The following is a 23,331-nucleotide window of genomic DNA, read 5'->3' as shown; positions in this document are numbered from 1 at the left end:
TTAGCTTCCAAGAAAGTGTGGCTTTGACAAGTTACTACCTATCTCTGAGCTTCGGTTTGCTTAATTTGTAAAATAAAAGTATGGTATTAAATGAACTCTAAGGAGATCTTCAAGCACTAACATGTTTACAGATCTGGATTGCAACTAAAAGATTCCTCATCATGTTGTAGAAAATCAGAATAAATTATTTCTTTTGCGTTCATCAGATTTAGAATATTTTTCCTTTTGTTTATTAAGATTAAAATGTTATCAACTGTGTCAGTTTATTGGCTGTCAAGAGAGATTTCTTTTTATGATTCCAGAAACAACCAGGAGAGTGCCAGAGCCCAAGCAAGTAGCTCATATTCGGGAGTGGTCTGGGGGAAACCTATCCAGGTTAGAGTGAACATGCCAGAGTGGCCAACATAGATCCATTTCCATCCTTTCCAGGGAGTGTGAGATCCTCCAAAAGCCAGATAAATTCACAGATACTTGTATGTCCACAAGAACTGTCTTGAAAACTCAAGGGTGGTCATAGGACAAGCAAATTTTTGATAGATTTGAAGGACTTATTTATTCTATCGGCCATTAAACTGCTTAATTTTTTTTGTATTTGTAACAGCTGCTACATTTTCTGTATAAATACATACTATTTTGCTGGCAGATCTTTTCATTCCCTCTTCCTTATATATTTTTAAAAATATTTTATGCTCTTGTTCCTTATGCCAATATAATACATCTTCTAGAGTAAATACATTTTAAAATAACCAAGTAGGTAGTTTAGTTTTCCCTCTCTCCATCTTTCCTTTCTCTCCCTCTTTTTTTTTCCTCCCTCTTTCTTGAATTGAAGTGTTTTCTTAGAGGTAGTGTGATACAGTGCAAAGAGTTCTACCCTGACTCGCCATATGACTCTTGGCAAGTCACTAATTTCTCTAATCTTCACTTTTCACATTTGTCTAGTGAGGGTGATGAACTTTATAAATGACTTCTGTGGTTCTTCCAACTCTTATATTACAAGAGATCTTAAAGATAGAGGACATTTGCTTCTATAGGCTTAGACTTAAAAGCTCAGATCTTCTAGGCATGTTATTTTGTCCTAAAATTTTGTTAAAGTTGCTTTAGATTTTCTAGAGTATCTTGATTATAATTAAGTTTCTCATGGTTATGGATACTGATATACTTTCTACTCATTTAAACTAAACTGAACTAAAAAACAAATCAGAAAAACCCGCTATCCTCTATTAAAACAATGAGGCACATCATTAGAAAGTAACATAGAATGAGTTACTGATGAAATAAAGGTACAACTTGGTGCATTTTTCAGAGTGGTTTTGGGTTTTTCTGGTGATTACCTAATATTTTACTTTTTAATTTCAGTTACATTCTTCAAGTTGGCCTGTTGATTTTGTATAATGCATTCTCCTTGGCTTCCTATTTTATTATAGCCATCATTCTTTGTACAGAAGGCATATGTGAGCTGGTCATTTATATCTACTTGTTCTAAATGAGCCTGGAAATAGAAAATATTTGTGAGTCAAACTCACATAAATTTAAGACATTTTAAAGGATCCTATCAGAGAATAGTATAAGCAATTTCACTGCGTTTTTCCTGGGGCAATTCCGTATACTTATATTTTTAAAAAGAACCTATAGGATTATCTGTTTTCTTGGTATTTTTGTACCTTTTTTCTCAGAATTCTTGCAGTAAAATGTGTATTTCAAACGCAAGCACTGAGGATCAGATTTAAGGGTAGCCATCTCTTGCCTCCGGTGTTTACTGTGAGGCAGTTTCCTATTTTCAGTAGGTTGTGTTTTGTTCTCCATCTCCTAGCAAATTGAAGGAAGGGAAACAAATCAAATTAGAAAAGCAAATAGTTATTGTGAGCTCCTGCTGTATACAAAGCATGGTGCATACCAGGTTTTTGAAAAGCAGTGCTGTTTTATAGAACTTACGAATGTAAGTCCTGAGCATGGCTAAGCGTCATTCGCTTCTTACTCAATCTTCTAGTACTCAGCAAAAGTTGGATAGGGGTCTAAGGAGAAAGGAAGGAAAACAGGTAGGGCTGTGAGATTTTCTACCATATACTTCTTTTTGTTATTCTTTAAAAGTTAAAGGAAATACATCCTCCCTTTTTTTTTCCCCCAAAGGAAGTACGGAATAACCACACATGCAAAAAATCTCTATTTTGGGGGAGATCCATCTAGAGACATACACTCTTAAACATGGGCGTATATTCTTTTAGTCTTTTCTCTTTGTCTTTATTATTATAAAATTCAGATCAATTTTCTACTTAGTAAACATTTTCTTATATCCCTAAATTGTCTTTCCATCTCATCAGTTTGTATTGATTACATACTAATCTACCACTGATCGGCATCATAATGTATTTGACTGGTCTCATTGTTTGGGATGTGTGGAGTAGTTCTAGGTGTCTGTCTGTCGTTTTATCATGTAAAGTAATTCTGCAGTAGTTATTTTTGTGAATAAATGTGTGTGTGCCTCCCTGATAATTCCTTCAGAATACTTCTGAAAAGTACAAATTTTTTGTCAAACAGTATGGATATCGTAAATCTTTTATAACATAGCTATCAACAATCACAAGAATGCACATTTAACATCTTTGCCAACAGAATATTATTGTTAATTTTCAAGCTTTTCATAATTTTATTTTCAAAAAGTAGTTGTACATCCTCTTTAAAATAGAAATAGGGTTCTTTGCGACCACTAGTAGCAATGAGCAGTGTATTATAAGCCTATCTCTCTAAATAAATGAATAGCATCTGAATGTCCCCTCTTGACCACTTTAAATAGTAATTTGTACTGCTTTCCCAATCCATTTGACTATCCATTTTAGTACATATTTAATATTTCATATGTTGTATTCAAATTAATTTTTCTTTCTTACAGTATAGTAAACCAGGGAAAAAATGGAAGGTTATGACTCAGGAATTCATTAATCAGCACACAGTGGAACACAAAGGAAAACAAATCTGTAAATACTTTCTGGAAGGGAGATGTATTAAGGTAAATTTTCGAGGGGGCTATCATAAATCATTTTAACTTCCAAAATAGTCTTTAAAATGTAGAGTCTTTTGAGGGGGTGGTTAGTTTTTTTCATTTCTCATACAGTTGTAATAATAAAGCTGGTTCTTCAAAGTGTATCTTTATATCTTCATAAATAATAAAGCTGGTTCTTCAAAGTGTATCCTCAAAGTGTATCTATGGAAATACTGTATATCAGAGCTCATTTAATTATATTCTGGGACAGTAATATAATTTGTTGAAATCAGATTTTTTTAACAAACACATAACGCTGACTGTGTGGCAAGTACTGTTCAAAGTGGATTACAATATTAAATGTTTTAATCTTTACAGCAAGCCTATGAAGTAGTTACTGTTATTATCTCCATTTTAAACACGGCCAGACCGGGAGGTCAAATAAGTGCCCACAGTAGCTCAGCTACAAATGGTGAGTGCTGGTGTAATCCAGGCAGCAGCTGCTGGGGCCATGCTCACTGCGCTGCCCCTGTACATAGCCACATCCGCTGTCTTGGGCAAGACTTCCAAGGGGGTGGTTTGAATTATTAGTAGATCATTATTTAAACACTGAAGATATGGCCATAGTTCCACCATGACACACCGTAGAGAATACTCAATTGTTTCTTTTTTTTCTCTTTCTTTTTTTCTTTTGTGACAGGGAGATCAGTGTAAATTTGATCATGATGCAGAGCTGGAGAAGAGAAAGGAGATCTGCAAATTTTATTTACAAGGATATTGTACCAAAGGAGAGAACTGCATTTATATGCACAATATCCTTTATTAAAAAGATGTTAACCAAAATATTGAGGTTGTAAAACATTACTGAGGTTTTTCAAAATCTCTAGAAAACCTACTTTGGTTTTAAATTTAAAATAGAATCTTCTATGGTCATATTTTTTTCTCTTGATCCTGTCAAAGTGCTGATTACAGTAATAAATTTTCTAAAACCCCTCAGGAATTCCCTGAATGTAAACCACCTGAAAATGGCATAATTTTCAATAAACTTCTGAATTTAATATTTTCTTTAGAAGTTTAAAATTTGGGGGCGCCTGGGTGGCACAGCGGTTGGGCGTCTGCCTTCGGCTCAGGGCGTGATCCCGGCGTTATGGGATCGAGCCCCACATCAGGCTCCTCCGCTGTGAGCCTGCTTCTTCCTCTCCCACTCCCCCTGTTTGTGTTCCCTCTCTCGCTGGCTGTCTCTATCTCTGTCAAATAAATAAATAAAATCTTTAAAAAAAAAAAAAAAAAGAAGTTTAAAATTTGTTTCCAAAATCACAAGATAGCTTAGCTTGTAGTTTTCATGTTGGGATATTTGACTTTAACATGACCTATTGAGCCCTTTTGTTTTCTTCATAGATAGAAGCTCTTGCTACAAAATTTATTTGCTCTGTCTACAATTTTTATTGTGTAAAGTAACAGAACTTACATAATTGACATACTATAGTATTTGCTGTAACAATTATATTTTTTCTTTAAAAAATTTTCTAGCTTAATATAGTAAGGAAGATTAAAATCTTTGACTGTTTTGCTGCATAATTGAAATATTTCATCTTAAAAATTAAATTGTCTAATCTGACATGATTGTAAAAAATTCAGTACAATATATAGTAATACAGTCTTATTGACTCAGCACAGTTATGTTTTTGGGTTTAAAAATATTAGAGTTTGATTTCACTTGGTCTATTCCTTAATATTTTTATTTACATGAATTTCCATGTAAGTTCTATCATAGTGGAGCAAAATGTTACCAAGGAGACAATTGTAAATTTTCACATGATGATCTGACTAAAGAGACAAAGAAACTTTTGGATAAAGTAAGTAATATTTTTGCACTTCAATTATTTGTTAGGTCTCACCACGGATTCATTTGACTTGAATCATGATTTGTAAATCGTATTTCATAAAAGTCTGAGAAATCAAGGATTTGTTATTTTATGTTTTAATCTATGAATGTAGTGTGTTAGAAGAGCAGACATATTGGACTAGGAATTAAGAATCTTTCATTCTTACCCTTGTTCTGCCTTTAAAAAGCTAATGTACTTTGAGAAATATCCTTTACCATTTTGAACCTCATTATCAAAAATGAGTTAGCTCTCTCTGACCCATTTTAACTTCAAAATGATATTTTTCTAATAACAAAACTGGTTTATTGACATCTTCACAGTTTTTAAATGTAAGGAAGAAAGCTTGTTTTGGAATAGTAATCTTTGCCAATCATTCTTAGGTGTTGAACACGGAAGAAGAAGCCACAAATGAAGACGAACGAGAATTAGAAGAACTGAGAAAACGGGGCATAACTCCTCTTCCCAAACCACCTCCAGGAGTTGGGCTTCTGCCAACCCCACCAGAGCATTTTCCCTTTTCTGATCCTGAAGACGATTTTCAGACAGATCTTTCTGATGATTTCAAGAAAATCCCATCTCTTTTTGAAATAGTTGTAAAACCTACTGTTGATTTAGCACATAAGATTGGGAAGAAGTAAGTTAAAATTTTCAAAAATGGCATCATTTTTCCCCTTAGAGTTCTTATTAAGAAACTAACTTGAATTCCATGTTAATCATATAATTAAACTTAGGTAGAGATAGCAGATACCTGGCATTCACCCCGATTGCTCTTCCTGCTTCCTCTTTGTCTCTGCTCTCTGCTGCATGCCATCAGTGCTTCTCTCTATGGAATTCTTAACAGCTTCAGAAACCTTTCCACATAGTAACCCTGAACGACACTGCCCGGTGGATGGAGTTGGTATTTCTCCCAATTCGTTATGAAGCTACATTTGACATTGATAACGTCTTCAAATAATGGCATTAGCATGTCTCCAGAATATTTGATTCTTTTAGAGAAATATTTCCTTGGGCTGTTAGAGGAAAACCCTTGGGTAAGCTGGATCCAGATTCGCATTTGCTAACAACACCATTCCAGTCCTGCTGTCCTTTCCCAGGGTCTGTGCACCTGGGCCTTAAGTCCCATTGTCGATTATTTTAACCCTGAACACTCAGGAAAGCAATGAGATCTCAGCCAAATGAGGAACAAGAAATCTACAGGAAATGCCACAGTTAATGTGAACCATTAAAATTATTTCTATTAAGGTCAAGAAGACAGGTATGTCCACTGTTTGGCTAATATTGTAGATCAGATCCTAGCCAATGGAAAAAGAGACAGATATAATAGATATAAAGATTAGCAATGGAGAGGCAGCTCATTATTTGAGTGGTTTCCCTCAGTAAACCTGAAGGAATCAACTGACAAAACTATTAGAAATAGTAATTAAATTATAAAATGTCCAGAAAGAAGAAGAATCAAAACCTAAAGGTCTTTTTATATGCCAGCAGCAATCGATTAGAAATTGGGAAGTTGTATGTTTATATAGTGTAATTCCTAATTTTGTTATATTTAAAAAAAGGTCTGTGTATGCCTAGAAAAAGTCTAGGAGAGAACAAATCAAAAAATGTATCTTTGGGTGGCAGGATTAGAGGTGATTCTTATCTTTGTACTTTTCTGTATTTTTCAAAATATCTGTAAGGTTTAGAATAGCTGATAGTGTCAATTAAGACTGTGGGCTAAAATGAAGGCAAGATGCAGATATTGGTGTTTTCATTTGGAGATAATGTAGAATAAAGGGCTTCTTAAAAACACGTTCTGATAGTGGGAAAAAACATGTAACCAATACATATTTAAAAATATTAACATTCTTGTTTGCCTCTTTTCTTTGAACTAAGAAATATTATTCTTTCTGTCTACAGGCCACCAGCATTTTATAACAGTGCCTCACCACCAGGACCACAGTTTCAGGAAAGCAGCCCACATCCTCAACATATTTACAGTTCTGGATCAAGTCCAGGTCCTGGACCTAATATGTCTCAGGGACACAGCAGTCCTGTGATGCACCCGGGCTCCCCGGGACATCATCCTTGCACAGCAGTGCCACACAGCCCACCTTTGCCACCTGCTCCACCTGGAATTTTAGGTCCTCACGGTCAAGCTGGAGTGCTCATTCAGCCAGATGCACCTTTGACACCACCGAGCATGAGTGGTGCTTACCATTGCTCGGGCTTTCCAGAACACATGATGAAAGTACCTAGAGAGAACCACTGTTCTCCAGGTTCCTCATACCTGCAAAGTACTGGGGAAATGCAGCTCAATACCAATTATGAGTCCCTACAAAACCCAGCTGAATTTTATGATAATTACTATTCACAGCATGCTGTACATAATTTTCAGCCACCCAATAACCCTGGTGGTAAGTTTACCTTCTCAGATAACTCTTTTTTTTTTTTTTTTAAGATTTTATTTATTTATTTGACAGAGATAGAGACAGCCAGCAAGAGAGGGAACACAAGCAGGGGGAGTGGGAGAGGAAGAAGCAGGCTCATAGCAGAGGAGCCTGATGTGGGGCTCGATCCCAGAACGCCGGGATCACGTCCTGAGCCGAAGGCAGACGCTTAACCGCTGTGCCACCCAGGCGCCCCTCAGATAACTCATTTTTAACTTAAAATATTTGGAGTTCTCTATTTTTTGTTAAAAAAATGGTAAGAATGTATGTTTTTAATAAAGCTTAGTAAAATGTAATGAAATTTAAGCCATAAGATAGATTTTAAATTTAGCCAAACATTTGCTACACCAGAACTTTAGATAGTTTTAAAAAAAATATTTACAATTGGGCACCTGGGTGGCTCGGTTAAGCATCCACATCTTGGTTTCAGCTCAGGTCATGATCTCCGGGTCATGAGATCAAGCCCCGCATCTAGCTCCACGCTCAGCATGGAGTCTGCTTGCCTCTGCCTTTCCCTTCCATGCTCACTCTCTCTAAAATAAATAAAATCTTTTTTTTTTAAGATTTTATTTATTTATGTGACAGAGGGAGAGACACAGTGAGAGAGGGAACACAAGCAGGGGGAGTGGGAGAGGAAGAAGCAGGCTTCCCACCCAGCAGGGAGCCCGATGCGGGGCTCGATCCCAGGACCCTGGGATCGTGACCTGAGCTGAAGGCAGACGCTTAACGACTGAGCCACCCAGGTTCCCCAATAAAATAAAATCTTTAAAAAATATTTACAATCACATAATAATTTGATAATTGAATGTAGTTATTATTAAAGCTTCAGTTTCTTATAACTGACCGTGGTACTCTCTAGTGGAGTTCTGTGCTAAATCGGTGTCTGTGTCTTCCTGTGTTATGTGTATAGATGGGATGTGGCATGTTGACTTTGCCCAGCATCAGGCTCCCATTGTTCAAGACTCCCCTAACCGTGGGAGTGGATCTGATGGCAGCAGCAACACGACAGGCCACGGCTCCCTGCCTGCACCGGGCCTCCTCCCTGCAGTGCAGAGAGCTCTTTTTCTCAGACTTACTCAGAAGTACCAAGAAGAAGATGAACCAAGCAGCACCCAACCTCAGAGGGCACCAAGCAAGGAAGAAGGTGTGTCAGGTGTTATGATGATAGCATCTTACTTTGGATTACTCAGTTCCTAAAATGCTCTTGAATAGGTTAAAATTTGAAAAATGAGTTCCTCTGAACTCTGTTCTATTTCCAGTTTACCTTGTAGCTCCTGTCTGCTTGGAATTGATTGTGGTTTCCAGTGCCATTAATGCTTTAGTAATTAATTGCGAAGAGTTTAACCTGAAGCAGTGAGTAGATCTGAAGCTATAGTGCGAGGCCTGGCTGAAGCCCTTTATATGGAAGAAGGAAATAGAACAGAAACTGACATCTTCCAGTTCAGGAATTTTGACTTCTAGCCCAAGTTTAAAATGCTTCAGGTATTAGAGAAGTTTTTATGGGCATAGGCTGTATACTTAAGATTCTACTATATTATGAAGGAATATTATTTTTAATATAAAAGATAATGTGGAAACCTCAAGTTTACCTTAGTGTTTTTGATATTGATAAGTATACAGCAATTAGTTAATTCAGTTAAGGAGAGAAAGCTTAATGCATCCAGTTCTTCTTACAAATTACAAAATTAGTATGTTTGCCCATTCTCTTTTATGTATATGTATTTTTTATTAAGTAAATTGCACGGCCAACATGGGGCTCAAATCCATGACTCCAAGACCAAGAGTCTCATGCTTCACCAACTAAGGCAGCCAGGTGCCCGTTTGCCCACTCTTAAGCATAAAATTTATAAATTTGTAAAACTAGATAACATTAGATAGCTACAAGTTATGATATAAACATTATCTGTTACCTTTTCAAAGAAGGTAGCATTAACCCTTCATTTATTTAACATCACAGGGAAAAGAAGGATTCCCAATAAGTTAATTTCCTGTACAATTTATGTTTGTTCCTTAAAGTGCTAAAACTTAATTTTAAGAAAAAACAATTTTAATGATAATCTTTCTATAAAGTCTTGCAAAGATTTATGTTTTCATAAACAAGAAAATTACAATTTTTCTGGATATAAAATTTTGTACTATAATAATATAATTGGTGATGTTTTATGAAGGTTTTTTCTCTGTGTCCAGAAAAAATTAAATTCAATTAACGTATAGTGTATTACTAGTTTCAGAGGTAAAGTTCGGTGATTCATCAGTTGTATGTAATACCCAGTGCTCATTATATCATGTGCCCTCCTTAATGCCCGTTACCCAGTTATCCCATCCCCCAACTCCCCTCCCCTCTGGCAGCCCTCAGTTTGTTTCCTACGATTAAGAGTCTCTTATGGTTTGTCTCCCCCTCTGATTTCATCTTGTTTTATTTTTCCCTCCCTTCCCCTATGCTCCTCTGTTTCATTTCTTAAATTCCACGTATGAGTGAGATCATATGATCATTGTCTTTCTCTGACTTATTTCACTTAGCATACCCTATAGTTCCATCCATGTCATTGCAAATGGTAAGATTTCATTCTTTTTGATGGCTGAGTAAAATTCCTTGGTGTGTATGTGTATGTGTATGTATGTATATATATGTGTGTGTGTGTGTGTGTGTGTGTGTGTGTGTGTGTGTGTGTATACACACACACATATATACCATTATCTTCTTTATCCATTCATCTGTCAGTGGACATCTGGGCTCTTTCCACAGTTTGGCTATTGTGGACACTGCTGCTATAAACATTGGGGTGCAGGTGCCCCTTTGGATCACTACATTTGTATCTTTGGGGAAAATACCTAGTAGTGAACAGCTAGGGGGTTTTTTTGTATGTTTGTGTTCATTTTTATTAATTTTAATGCCCTTATAGTTTTAATCTATCCTTTGATAAAAAGCTGATACAAAGCTTTTAACTGTCATTTCTTATCTAATATCTCCTTTCCATTGGCCTATCTCTACTGGTATGTTTTCCTTCTGTTCTATATTCATTCTCATTCCAAAAAGGATTTAAGATTGCTTATGAAATATATTGATATGGGGGCGCCTGGGTGGCTCAGCTGTTAAGCGTCTGCCTTTGGCTCAGGGCATGATCCCAGCGTTCTGGGATCGAGCCCCACATCAGGCTCCTCCGCTGGGAGCCTGCTTCTTCCTCTCCCACTCCCCCTGCTTGTGTTCCCTCTCTCGCTGGCTGTCTCTCTCTCTGTCAAATAAATAAATAAAATCTTTTAATATATATATATATATATTGATATGAGAGAATAAAATAGCATTTCCTTTTGTGGGTCCAATTTTTTTTTTAAAGAGAATCTTTTATTTTAAGATTAAGGCCCAAAGTGTTCCCATAAAGTTAAAGTATATAAATTTCAGGATGTCAGTTTTGTTATTTTTACTTTTAAATGTTTAAATAGCTAATATATTCACATATGTCAAACATCTAAAAATATAATAAGCTATAAATGACAAATCTCTACATCATCCCTCATTTGCTTGGTTCCCATTGCTTCCTTAACCAGTACTGTTAGTGTTTTGTTTTCTTTCCAGAATTTTTTTTCTTTTTTTTTTCCTTTCTCCAGATTTTTTAAAAAAATATTTCATCCTCCTTATCTTGATAAATCCAGAGCTATGAAGCCTAAGTATTACTTGAATTAAAGAGATCCAAAACATTTTAGTATTCTTTTCCAAGAGTATTTTCTCTTCTTCCCCCACTCTATCATACTACATACACTTTTGGCCAGTCCGAATGAAAGGTCCTGACTTCTTCCTGAATGGAAGGACTTTACACATACTCTAATATCATACCTCTTTCTTAATAGGGCACAATGACTAATTTGATCATTGTCATTCCATATCTAATTTTATTCCAGTGTTGAAACTCTGGCATTTCTATGATGCATTTTCTTGAAGTTAGACTGCACTAATTCCAGAAATTTTAAGTGTTTTTTTTAATTATCTTAATTAAGGTCAAATATGAATGCTTCATTCTTTACAGTAAGTTTTTGTCTGTATTTAGATGATACTGTTAACTGGTATTCCAGTAGTGAAGAGGAAGAAGGAAGCAGTGTGAAGTCAATCCTGAAAACATTACAGAAACAAACAGAAACTTTCAGGAATCAGCAACAGCCTTCCACAGAGCTCAGCACTCCTACTGACCCAAGACTGGCTAAAGAGAAAAGCAAAGGAAACCAAGTTGTTGACCCTCGACTTAGGACTATCCCAAGGCAAGACATGAGAAAATCTTCTGAATCTACCCCACTGGATCTTAGGCTTGCGTGGGATCCCAGGAAATTGAGAGGGAACGGAAGCGGTCATGTAGGATCTTCTGTTGGCGGAACAAAGTTTGATTCACATCACGCAAATGCTGGCTCTGTCAAACACAAGAGAGGAGATGATGATGATGAAGACGCAGAAAGAGAATTGAGAGAAAAAGCTTTCTTAATACCTTTGGATTCTTCCCCTGGCATAACGCTCCAGGATCCAAGGTCACAGCTGAGGCAGTTCAGTCACATTAAAATGGATATTATCCTAACCAAACCCAACTTTGCAAAACACATCGTGTGGGCTCCAGAAGACTTACTTCCAGTCCCTTTACCTAAACCTGACCCAGTATCTTCAATCAATTTACCTCTGCCCCCTCTTATCGCTGACCAGAGGCTCAATAGGTTATGGAGTACAAAAAGTGATCTTCATCGGAACACGGTGCCCATTGATTCAAAATCAGCAGCCAAAGCCAAAGTGAACACCACAAACAGAGAAGGCTACCTAGAACAATTTGGAGACTTACACAGTTCAGGAAGTAAATTAGGAGATCCTAGGCTGCAAAAAAATTTTGATCCTAGACTTCATAGACTGCACAGTACAGAGTCCCACACAGCGGTTATGAAGGACTCACATACATTAAAGGGCACCCCTCACTTAGCCAGATCTAACCCTGCCTCATCCCAGCCCTCAGGGGCAGCGACTAGTAGTTCTGGGCCGGGGGCTTTGCCTCCATATGCCCCTAAACTCTCCTCTTCAGCTGGCCTTCCCCTGGGAACTCCAAGTTCAGTTCTTAGTGGCATTAGTTTGTATGACCCTAGGGAGCATGCTTCACCGTCTGCATCAGAGCTAGCAACAGAAAATCCAGAGAACCAGAAAAAAAGTGGTGGTTTAAAGAGTAGTGAGAAAAATGAGCCTTCTGGAGAAGCAGTCCTGCCACAGAAAACCAGTGCGAACGTGGAAGTCGCCGCGGATGGGCCGGCTGACCCACAGGCTGATAGTCTCAGGAGTCCTGGTGTGGTTCAGGTCCCAGCAGTGCACAGTCTTCCTATTCAGGCATTAACAGGCTTAATTAGACCCCAGTACAGCGATCCAAGGCAGTCCAGGCAGCCAGGACAGATGAGCCCCACCCCAGAAAGTGATCTCAGTAAAGAACCAGATGACAAATCTCTGAAAGAGGTTTTTAAAACTTTTGATCCAACTGCTTCACCATTTTGTTAGCTATCGTGTAATTAAGCAATTCTTTTCACTCTGTGACTGTTGCAGTCCTCTGCTGTTTTGTAACTGGTTTACCTCTATAGTTTATTTATTTTTAAATTATAAATACTTTTCAGCTGCTAGTATCAGAACCACATGAAGTTATATCCTCTAAAGCCTGTGGTATTTTATATAATATTTTTATAACTTTAAGAGACTGTAGTAATTGACATAGAAACCTATATATCATGTTAGCTTCGGTAAAAGTACTTTTATCGTAAATAAACCATCATGAACTCGACACTCTGCCCAAGTGTATGCCAGTCGTCTTTCATAATCCATGTTTAGATAAATGATTACCACTTTTATATGGTTGTTAGTTTCAAGCAATATGATGTACATTACTTTTGAGCAACAACAGTATTTTGACTAGGGTCTTCTCTATTTGTCAACACAGAATTGATTAATATGTAATGCTAACTGCTAACTAAAATGTAAAATGAAGTAAAGAAAACTTTTTAAAATCACAGTCAGCAGAGCAGTTCGTGTTTAAGGGCATCACTTTTATTAGTATTGGCAATATTATTTGTGTAAATGAAGCATTTGAATGTCATATCTTTTAAAAGTATTTTATTGCATACTGTATCATAGCAGTTGGAGATACATAGATTGTTTTTGCTAACGTGAAAAATCCCCCAAGTTCTCTAACATAACTTTTTAAATTTGATTTTTCATATTAAATAGTTCTGAGTTCTTGCTGTGTTACATCGTGAGGTTTATGTGTTTCAATGTTTTTTGTCTTTAGCAGCATAATTTATATTACTTTTTCAAATGATGTAGCTGCAATAATTGTATTCATCATGACTTTGGTAATTTTTAACAAAATTTTAAAAGATCCAGTGACAGTCTGTAGTGATTATTGCATTGATAATGTTTTAAATGTCCAGGTTCTATATTTTAAATAGCAAGAAAACACAGAGATGGCATAATCAACTGTATACAGCTACCAATAAAGCAGCTCTTTCAGATCTCTCCTGACTGGCATTCTGTAACAGAAGAGACTGCCTGGTGTTTTAAATGTTTTCATAGTTTGGAAATCCCCGAAATTGATTAGAAATTGTATTTTTATGAAAAATAATTTGTATTCATTCTTGTGTCTTTTGTGCAGTATATAAATAATGGCAGCCCTATTTGTTTTATACATATATTATTTATAACAGAAGCTGAGTATTACACTGATATCCATATCTTGAACTGGACGCGTGTGACTGCATTTGCTGGTAACAGCTCCAATAAGGAACTTGAGACGGAGCATTTCACTCTAAAAGATAATGCAAGTGAAGAAAGTTGGTCCTTGGATGAAAATAACTACGCTTGAGAAGTAATCTCAAAAATATACAGCAAAATATTTCTGTGGGAACCTAACACTCAGCTAGCATATGGTTTAATATCAATGCATATTTTTTCTATTCACTTCATTTTTTTTTTTTTTTGCTTTGATTCCATGCTTAAATGGGGTTGCAGCTAAGTGAATAGGAACTCTGCTTACCTAAGAAGTTCACGGTGCTCTAAGTGGAAGGACAGTTGTTCAAGGGGATGTGAATTTTTACTATTTATACTTTGGTTACATTGTTGCCTAAAATGGCTCTGGATAACATTTTTTGGTTAAAAAATGCACTTTAAAGCCACCATAGAAAGTATTTTCTGATTTACTGCCCACATGAACTTCTATTGTTAATTGAAAAGTCAATAAGTGGTTAAAACTGACAGAAAAAAGTATGTGTGTATGTATACACACATACACTTATATACGTACATATATATACTACTACTTTATCAGGAAAAGATCAGTAAAATTGCTGAGTTTTAGTAATTAAACTGAAATTTTTAGCAAACCTTTAATTCCCTCTTGTACTTTATAATTACATTAAGTAATGATGTTCATATTTTAAATATTATACAAAAAAGATAATTTGGCTTGTTAAAGATCCAAACAGAATCCAAATTCTTAACAGAAGATCCTTTTTACTTAAGAGAGGTGTTAAAAGATTAATTAAAAAGTAAGGTTTAAAAATCATTAATGCAAATTATCATGTCTATTTGCTCAATATTCTTGAGTCCCTATTATGTCAGCTAGTGTGCTAGAGGCTATTTTATAAGAAAGCGTGGGCATAGTTTCAAATTTAACAATGTATTTTATATGAAAATGTTTTGTTTATGTTTAAATTATAATTTTAATTTTTGGTCTTTTTTAATCAAGATAACTTTAGCTTAGGGGTAGTCTATCATATCTTGTCAATTGAGATTATTTTAATCTTCCTTTTTCCTTTTTCTCACCAAAATTTAATAAGTAGCCATTTTCCCTGATGAATAAGGTCTTCTTTAAGATGAATTAGTGTTTGTTAGAATCCATGTAAAGTTGATTTACACTAGCACACTGGAAAATACTTTATGTCCCTGTTCTCATAAGCCAAACATTTACAGGTAACAGAAATAATTGTGTCCTAAAAGAGTCTGGATGAGACTTATTGATTGAGGTGTAACTTAACTATTCCTGCTGGTTTGTGACAGAAGGTTTATACCTGGTTACTGTGATGTCGAGTAGAATGGGGTATACATCAGAGTGTTGAACTGGAATACCCAGGTGACCATAATTTAGTTTGGACAGCTACTTTCCCACAGTTTAATGTTTAGTTTTTGCTCCAGACTCCTGTCTCGGGAGCTTTCCCAGTTAGGACTTCATTCTGAACCTGAAAGTAAACCAAATACTGGAGTGATTTCAGATTCTGCTTCAGCAATTACATCTGCTTCTGTAGGGACCCTCTGTGTTACCCAGCTGCATGTGCCAAACCCCAGAATTAGGTTGCAACTGAAACAGCCTAATTATAGGATGATGTTTGCTTAGGTTTCTGTTTGTCTTTTAACTTGCCATAAGGACTAGTTTTCCTTGCTTGTCCTACTTATATTAAGAGTGGAAGAATAGTTGATTAGTAAAGAAATCCTGTATGAGTGTACATATAAGCCACTTTGCTGAATTAATTAGAAAAAGAGAAGAAGGAAAAGGAGAACTCAGGAGGGCTGGGGGCTTAAAGACAATGAATTCATATTCTTGTTCTGAATTGATTTGTAGGTGTCGTTTCTCAATGTCCAGTTCCTTATCTGTGAAATGGGTATAATTTTGACTGCTCACAGATTTGAGGTAAGGAGTGAATGAATTCTTAAAGTATTTTTAAATGTAAAATTGGTTTATAACTTTCACAGACGTAATCATTACACTTCCACCAGGGTGCATCAAGCTGTACAAATTCCAAAATAACATCATTTGTGCGGTTCACCAATTTTATGTTGTTTCAGACGATATATATTAAAGACGCAATAGAATTGCGTGAGAGGTTGTTTTAGAGAATATTAACCCATCAAGTTAGCAACTCCCTTTAACATTTTGTGTGTTGGTAAGACACAGGACTTTTGTAATTTAGAGCTGTGTGGACTAGTAGCATCTATTCAAGATCTGACCACTCTGCCCATTTTATACAAGTTGGATATTGATGGAGGGTTAAAAATGCTACGACAGTCCATGTTGCATGGTGTATTTGCTTCGATTATAGCATGTGTGGTGTGGGCAAAGTGGCCAATTTATTCATTATAAAAGCCATTGGCTCTTAGAAACGATGGAGATGTTTACTCCCACTTCTTAGTATGTATTTCTGCAAGCACATGACAATTAGTTCTTTCTGAGTGACCACTTGCTTGATAAAGGTTTCATTTTCCTTTGGTTCATGGTAACTTAAAGTTTGGAGGTTCCTAGGAACCTAAATGTGAGGTCTTGTCAAAATCCTTCCAGTTGCACAACGCAAAGTCAAGGTAGAGATGTTCTCCCTGATTTTATCCTTCTGGGCTTGGGCCTACACCTCAGAGAGGTGGTCTGTGCCAAAGGCACAGACTTGCAGGTGTGGTCTGCGGTCAAGTGGTCCACTGATAGGGCCCCTGCAAACTTTGGTAACTGGGCTTTTGTGAATATCTAAAATGAAGAGTTGTAATTATCTTTTCAGAAATGGGTTGCAACACTTGATCATATTTATGGTCAAAATTAAGTCTAGTAGGATATATAAGTCATTAGTGAACAATTAGTTTAAATAAGGCTTAGTTTAGGAATGTAAGCTTTAACAAAATGTAACTGAACAGGGTTTGAGTGTTTAAAGCTGTTTTCCTCACGTATGCATTATGATTTAGCCTTTATGTAATGCCTTTCCTCTAAGGAGTTTACTGTGATCTACAGAACCGGTTTCAGTGGCTCCCCATCACCAAGTTGCAGGGGTTTTGTTTTTGAGTATTTTATCAGCAGTGTCTGCCAGTTGTAATAGAGCCCAAATTAACCTGCTTTTCTTGGAAAGGACTAAGGACCTAAGAAAGGACTTTAGGTTAACATCAACATAATATTTAGAATTTCTAATTCTTAAATAAGAAATAAAAAGCACATTTAAGTGGTATTATATGCTTTTGGAGGCAGGACCGGTATGTGCCTCCTTGCTTTGCTGTTTCCCCACAGCAACAAGCCTGGTTCCAGGCACAGGGTGGCTTCTTTGTTAATTGCTTGTTAACTGCTTCCCGACATCCATCCAAGTTTAGATTTCGATGTGGCAGAGCCATTCCATGATTGTACCCAAGAGTACAATTCATAAAGTATACCTCTTTCAGTAGACACAAGGCACCTACCTTCTCTCTCCTTTTTTTTCTTGCCTCCCCTCCCCCTCTCTCAACCAAACAATGTGAAGGTAGGGTTACGGCAGCTTTACTTAGAAGTTAAATGTTTCTACAATAATTCAGTACTCTAAGAGCCCTCCAGATTTACAAGATTACTACTTCATGATGGAAGTTTGAATTGATCAATAATTTATTCCTGTAGATCTATGCAGGATTCTTTCTATAGCCAGAAAGAACCGCATAGTCAGAGCCGTATTTTTACCTTAAAATATGTTTCTTTAATTTCTCTCTTGCCCTTCTCAAAATATCAACCACAATTCTGAAGGTATGCCTAACCTAGTGAATTTCCAGTAACGTTTAATTTTTTATTTTTATCCCAACACCTTGAACGGTAATTTACTCTTTAAAGTCATGACTTGGACTCTACATTGGGTCTTGTGTGTTCCTTAATACCCTTCATTCGCCTTTGGAATAGAACAGTCATATGTTACAGTGGGCAAAATCATTGTGGGCATAGAGAAAATCTATTTCTTCAAACAAGATTGTGAGTTCTTAGACTAGTGTTCTATAGTCTTGTATATCCTTGAATCTCTTGTTTTTAAAACTTTGAATTTGTCAGAAAAAGTTAACATATAGCTAACTATATAGCATTTTAGAAAAATATTAGCTCTCTGAATTACCAGTCCCCACACTTCCTGGCTCATTACTGATTTTCATACTTCTGTGAGGGTATTAAGGTTAAGAGGCGCAGTAGAATTTGCATTAGCTAATATTATTTTGTCAGAGGTCTGATATATAGTTTATTGTAAAAGAATTAAATATATAGAGCCCGCCCCCAAAAAACTAGCCATGTTATTCCCAAACCTCCATTATGAGCAATATTTTAGTGTTAGTTGTCAGTGATAGACTATACATTTTATAGGCTTTTTAAATAGAGAAAGTGAAAAATTATAAACTAATCATTATTATAAGAGGTTTTTGTCCACCTCTGTTTTACAGACGTTTGCCCTCCAGTTGTTTGAGAGGGAAGTCAAATAAGAGAGGAAAATATCTTTTCAAGAGGTGGAATGATATTTCCTTATAAAAGTGACAATCAAGAAGTAGTCATTTGTATACTTACTTGCCAAAGTTTTAAAAAGAATTTTACATTCCTGACCCTAAATCCCCTGCTCCCCGACCCAAGATTCAGAAAGGGCTCAGCAGAGACCCAGGTTTCCAGGGCCCAGGTCATTTTGGTTTTAGTCCAGGGCTTCTATGCCTGCACATGACAAAGGCATTGATGGCGCTGTGTCCTAGGATGCAATGTGTGTCCAGGGTGGGGGTGGGGGGGAACTGGAGGGGGACGTTCTGTGTCCAGACTTACGATCATCCATTTTCTATCAGACCCACAAGCACCATCTGTGGGCTAAAATGCAGGTCAAACCTATTCAGAATGAGGCGGGATTTTAAAACAAAGCAAAAATTTCTAGTGTTATTATTTCAATTCCCCAAGTCATATTTCAAACGTTGGGGAAATGCTACCTTGACTGTTTCACTTTGCAAGGTTTTTGAGATCCCCATCTAGTAAGTTAACGGAACTGTTAATCTACTCTCTGTTCAAAAGTTACCAGCAGGGTATATTTTGCCGAATTGATAAATTATTCTACTTAAGGACTAACAAATCATTTGAGAAAATCAGGAATATTATTTCTTCTCATTTACTAATAACTTTCCAAGTTACGTTCTGTTGTTGCGAGTTTCTGTAATTTTTTTCTGTGACACCTTTCTATCGTCTGACTTTAAATAAAAAGTTTTCTGATAATATCTGTCTGACACCGTGTTGCTTTTCTTTAACAAATCTTTATCATTTAAAGACAGAATACAGGGGCGCCTGGGTGGCTCAGTCGATTGAGCATTTGGTTCTTTTTTTTTTTATTTTTTAAAGATTCTATCTATTCATTCGACAGAGAAAGAGACAGCCAGCAAGAGAGGGAACACAAGCAGGGGGAGTGGGAGAGGAAGAAGCAGGCTCCCAGCGGAGGAGCCCGATGTGGGGCTCGATCCCAGAACGTCGGGGTCATGCCCTGAGCCGAAGGCAGACACTCAACGACTGAGCCACCCAGGCGCCCATGAGCATTTGGTTCTTAATTTTGGCTCAGGTCACACTCCTCAGGGTCCTGAGATCAAGCCCCATGTTGGCTCTGTCTCTGTGACCAGCTGGGAGTCTGCTTGAGATTCTCTCTCTCCCTCTCCCTCTGCCCCTGCCCCTGCTCATGCATGCTCTCTCTCTCTTTCTCTCGTTCTCTCTCTAAATAAGTCTTTAAAAAATCATAAAGACAGACTACAGGGGATCATGTACTCATGTAAGAATGTACAACTGGAGCCCATCGCAGGCCTTCCTGAAAGCGAGGGATGGCAGTCCTTCAATGGCCCTGTAGTACACAGAGATTGTGCTTCACTTAGCCACACAGCTCCGTAGCATCTGAAGTCCTATTTCCTGATATTGCCTTTGTTCTGGATATGTAAGCATCTCTTACATTAGCTTACATTAATTTTTGATTAAAGGATCTGAATCTGAGAGGTTGCTAGCAAATGCTCTGCTCTGCTCTTCAAGACCAGAGTAGAACACACCTCACTGCAGAAGAAGGGCTTCCAGCAATGGGGTAGGCACTTCCCTTCGAGATCGGGAGCAACAAAGAAGTGACCAATCTTGCATCCCTCAAAGGTCCGGAAGCCTCATCAAAAGATGTTTTCTGGTTTCTGTTCTAGTATGTTCAGTGGCCAAGACACACTGTCTTGAATAAGGGGGCCTAGCAGATTCCCGGATTTAATTATTGAGCAACTCCGTAGAAAGGTCTTTTTTGAGAACTGGCTGTCTTGTCCTGGTGCACAGTATCCTGAGCAGTGGGACCCTGGGCAAGTCAGGACTTCCCTGAGCCTCACTCTCCTCATGGACAAAATCAGGATCCATCACTCCTTTAAGAAAGATTGTTTGAACGTTCAGCATAGGCTATTGGGTGCTGGGTTACAGCGAGGGCTAAGATGGGCTGCTTTCATAGTCTGCATTTCCCCCAATGAAACATGTATGTGAAACCTGGTCTGCAAAATGGGTAAAAGTGGAGACATTCTGGCTGAAGTTGGGGTGGGGTGCTGAATCCCACACCTACATCATCTCAAAAGAACAGGAATGCCTGTGAGAGCCCTAATCTAAGCCCCCCACCCCCCATCCCCCACGGCAACCGGCTCATTGTAGAATGCAGCTCTAGCTATCACGGCTGCCTCTCACTGCCTTTAAAGCCCTCTGGGATTTCCCTTATCTGCCCAAAAAGTCCGAACTCTGCGGCGTAGCAGTAGTCCAGGCTCTTTTCCCCGTGCCTTCCCCCCTCTGGCTGTCAACCGCTGGGTCGGCAGAGAACAAATTGTTCTCTCTGTGGATGAGCTGAAGTTTGTCCTCTGTTGCATCTTGAGCTCTTTTCCTATTTGCCTCAATCTCCCCCGGGGACAAGGGAGGACACACAGGCTCTGTTCCTCAGCAGGGGCTCCGTCAGTAGTGACTAGGGGGAGGCAGACCGGGATCCCAAATCCGAGGCCTTCCTCCATACAGGTGGCACACTTCCAGGTCCCACAGCCTTTTCAAAAGTCTACAAAAATGTTTGAGACTTGAAAAAGAATTTCGGTTTAAAAATGTTATAAGAAATCGTAAATGTGAAATGTTTAATTTTGGAAGCAAAGTTATTAAGTGTTTTCATACTGTTTATAATGAATAATTATATAAGTATATATTTTACACATACATATAAGCACATCCATAAATAAATGTACACAGACACGCTTAGTGTGAAGGATGGGTGCATTTATGATGCTGGAGTGAGATCTTTAGAAATGAGAGTACTTAGGGCCTATGGAGGTCAACACAGGCTCCTGCTTCCAACCCAGAATCTAAAACCAAGAAATATCCTGGAATAGAGGAAATGGAGTTTATTCTATAAACCTGGAGCTTCACTCTTGTTAATTATGTTTCTATATCTATATCTATATATGCAAGAAAAATGGGGAGTCCATCTGCATAGTTGTCTGTGCTTTGTGAAAGATGTTTAACAGGAAGGTATTTTAGCTAGTTGTGAATAACTCCTGTGCTTTATGTATTAGTTCAGCAAATATTAAGCGTCTATTCTCTGTCAGGCTCAGCAATAGGCCCTGGGGATTCAAACGCAAAGGGGACAGATGGGCTTGGAGTTTACAGCTGAATGGAGGAGCCTAACATGCCGTGAGCATGTAATTCCAGGGGGCCAAGTGCCATTTCTCAGGGCTGCTGAGTCGCAGGGCGCTTGGAGAAGGACGCGGCTGCAACTGTCCCTCTCTTCCCGGGAGGAACTTGTGTCAGCCCCTTACGGGCAGGACCGCTGAGTCTGATCGCCCTCTGGAGGCCGTGTGGAATAACGGCTCACAGAGGGAGCACCAGGTCCATCCCGCACACATCTTCCGCGAACACGGAAGGCTTGGCGCTCTGTCCTTGGCTTTAGGGGTGAACTGATTAGACACACACACACGCGCACGCACGCACGAGACAGATCCCATCCTGCGGCAAGATTCAACCCGGCTTCACCCCACCCCCAAGTTGGTACCTGTCTCCCTCACACGCCTTTCCAAAAGCCTCCCCTCCCAAGTGTCTGGAGCCCTGTGAAGGGCTCTCAGCCTCCTCACTGCGACACTGGGGAAGAGTCTGGTGCCTGAGGAGACAAGCCCGTCCTTAAAGTGCTTCGCTCTGACAGCACAGTGGATCTTCAGTAGGGGCTGAAGGCTGGCTCCTCATTCCTGCTCTGCCTTGTGCTTGGGGTGAAGGATATGAAGCCAGAAAGCGACGTGAAGTTGCAAATTAGAAGGGTGAAATGGCAACAACGGGGAGCCTGGGTGCTCAGTCCGTGGAGCGTGGAGTGTCTGAACTCGTGGTCTCAGCTCAGGCCTTCATCTCAGGGTTATGAGTTCAAGCCCTGTTTTGAGCTCCACACTGGGTGTGGAGCCTACTTAAAATAAAATGAAATAAAATAAATAAAATGGCAACGGTGTGGAGGAGAGAATAGGTGGAGGTGGGATGGAATAAAGGTCCTTAAAAAAAACCCAGCCAGCAAAGGGGAAGACTGCAGAAAGGAGGCCGACAGAGGAGAGAATGTCAAGGAGGAAGAAGTCCCTGGAGTTGGCTGAGTCGAGAACTCAGGGAGACTGAGTTCTGGGAAGAGCCCATTGCATCTGACACATTGGAAAAAAATGAAAAACTAAGCCAGATTTTTGAAGAATTGGTGGATGGTAAAGAAACAAAACAGCAGTGGTAGACTAATATTTATAGGAACTTGGTCCTGAATAGTAGGAGATCATCCAGCGAATGTTTCTGAAAAAGGGAGACTCAGACATGAGCCAGAGAAAAGGGAGTTCAAAAGATGGCCGAGATAGAGTAACAGACCAGGTCTGTGCACACACACCCGGCCCGAAGGCACGAAAACACCGGATGAAACGTACAAAACAAGAGTCCTCAGTCTTGGACTCCGGGCAGCACGGGATAGTCGTCCTTAAGAGACATTAAACCCAACGGGCAAATTCACACGCCTAGTTGCAGATTTCAATACCCCGCCATCCAAGTGGGTAGAAAAAGTAGAATGAACATCAGGGAGGACATTCTTACCCAGGACATGTGGAACATTGATCAAGATAAGACTATAACCCAGGCCACAAAACAAAGCTCAAAAGATTTAAAAGGATTCAAACAATACAAAGAATGTTTTCTGACCACAAAGGAATCAAATCAGAAATTAAAACAAAAATATCTGAAAATTCTCCCCAAATACTTTGAAACTAAATAACACCATTGCAAATAATCCA

At 38.3% G+C, this 23,331-nt stretch overlaps 1 protein-coding gene across 4 annotated transcripts in view; it reads left to right on the top strand.

Moving 5' to 3' along the window:
- ZC3H6 (zinc finger CCCH-type containing 6) overlaps nt 1-14,277 on the top strand; it is a 60,826-nt gene extending 46,549 nt beyond the window's left edge. For all 4 annotated transcript variants that reach the window (XM_087863667.1, XM_087863666.1, XM_087863668.1 and 1 more), the window contains 7 exons: nt 2,888-3,004; nt 3,678-3,791; nt 4,726-4,833; nt 5,244-5,497; nt 6,760-7,256; nt 8,200-8,433; nt 11,333-14,277. In XM_087863667.1, coding sequence (XP_087719793.1) covers nt 2,888-3,004; nt 3,678-3,791; nt 4,726-4,833; nt 5,244-5,497; nt 6,760-7,256; nt 8,200-8,433; nt 11,333-12,798 — 2,790 coding nt within the window. In that variant the 3' untranslated portion in view covers nt 12,799-14,277. The remainder of the gene's footprint in view (nt 1-2,887; nt 3,005-3,677; nt 3,792-4,725; nt 4,834-5,243; nt 5,498-6,759; nt 7,257-8,199; nt 8,434-11,332) is intronic.
- Nucleotides 14,278-23,331: the final 9,054 nt, after the last annotated feature.

This window comes from Ursus americanus, chromosome 7, assembly GCF_024610735.1.
Source record: "Ursus americanus isolate L20-20 chromosome 7, mUrsAme1.1.p, whole genome shotgun sequence".
In the NCBI taxonomy this organism is placed as follows: domain Eukaryota; kingdom Metazoa; phylum Chordata; class Mammalia; order Carnivora; family Ursidae; genus Ursus; species Ursus americanus.
The sequence above is the reverse complement of the archived record's forward strand: the minus strand, read 5'-3'. Positions and strand labels throughout refer to the sequence as shown.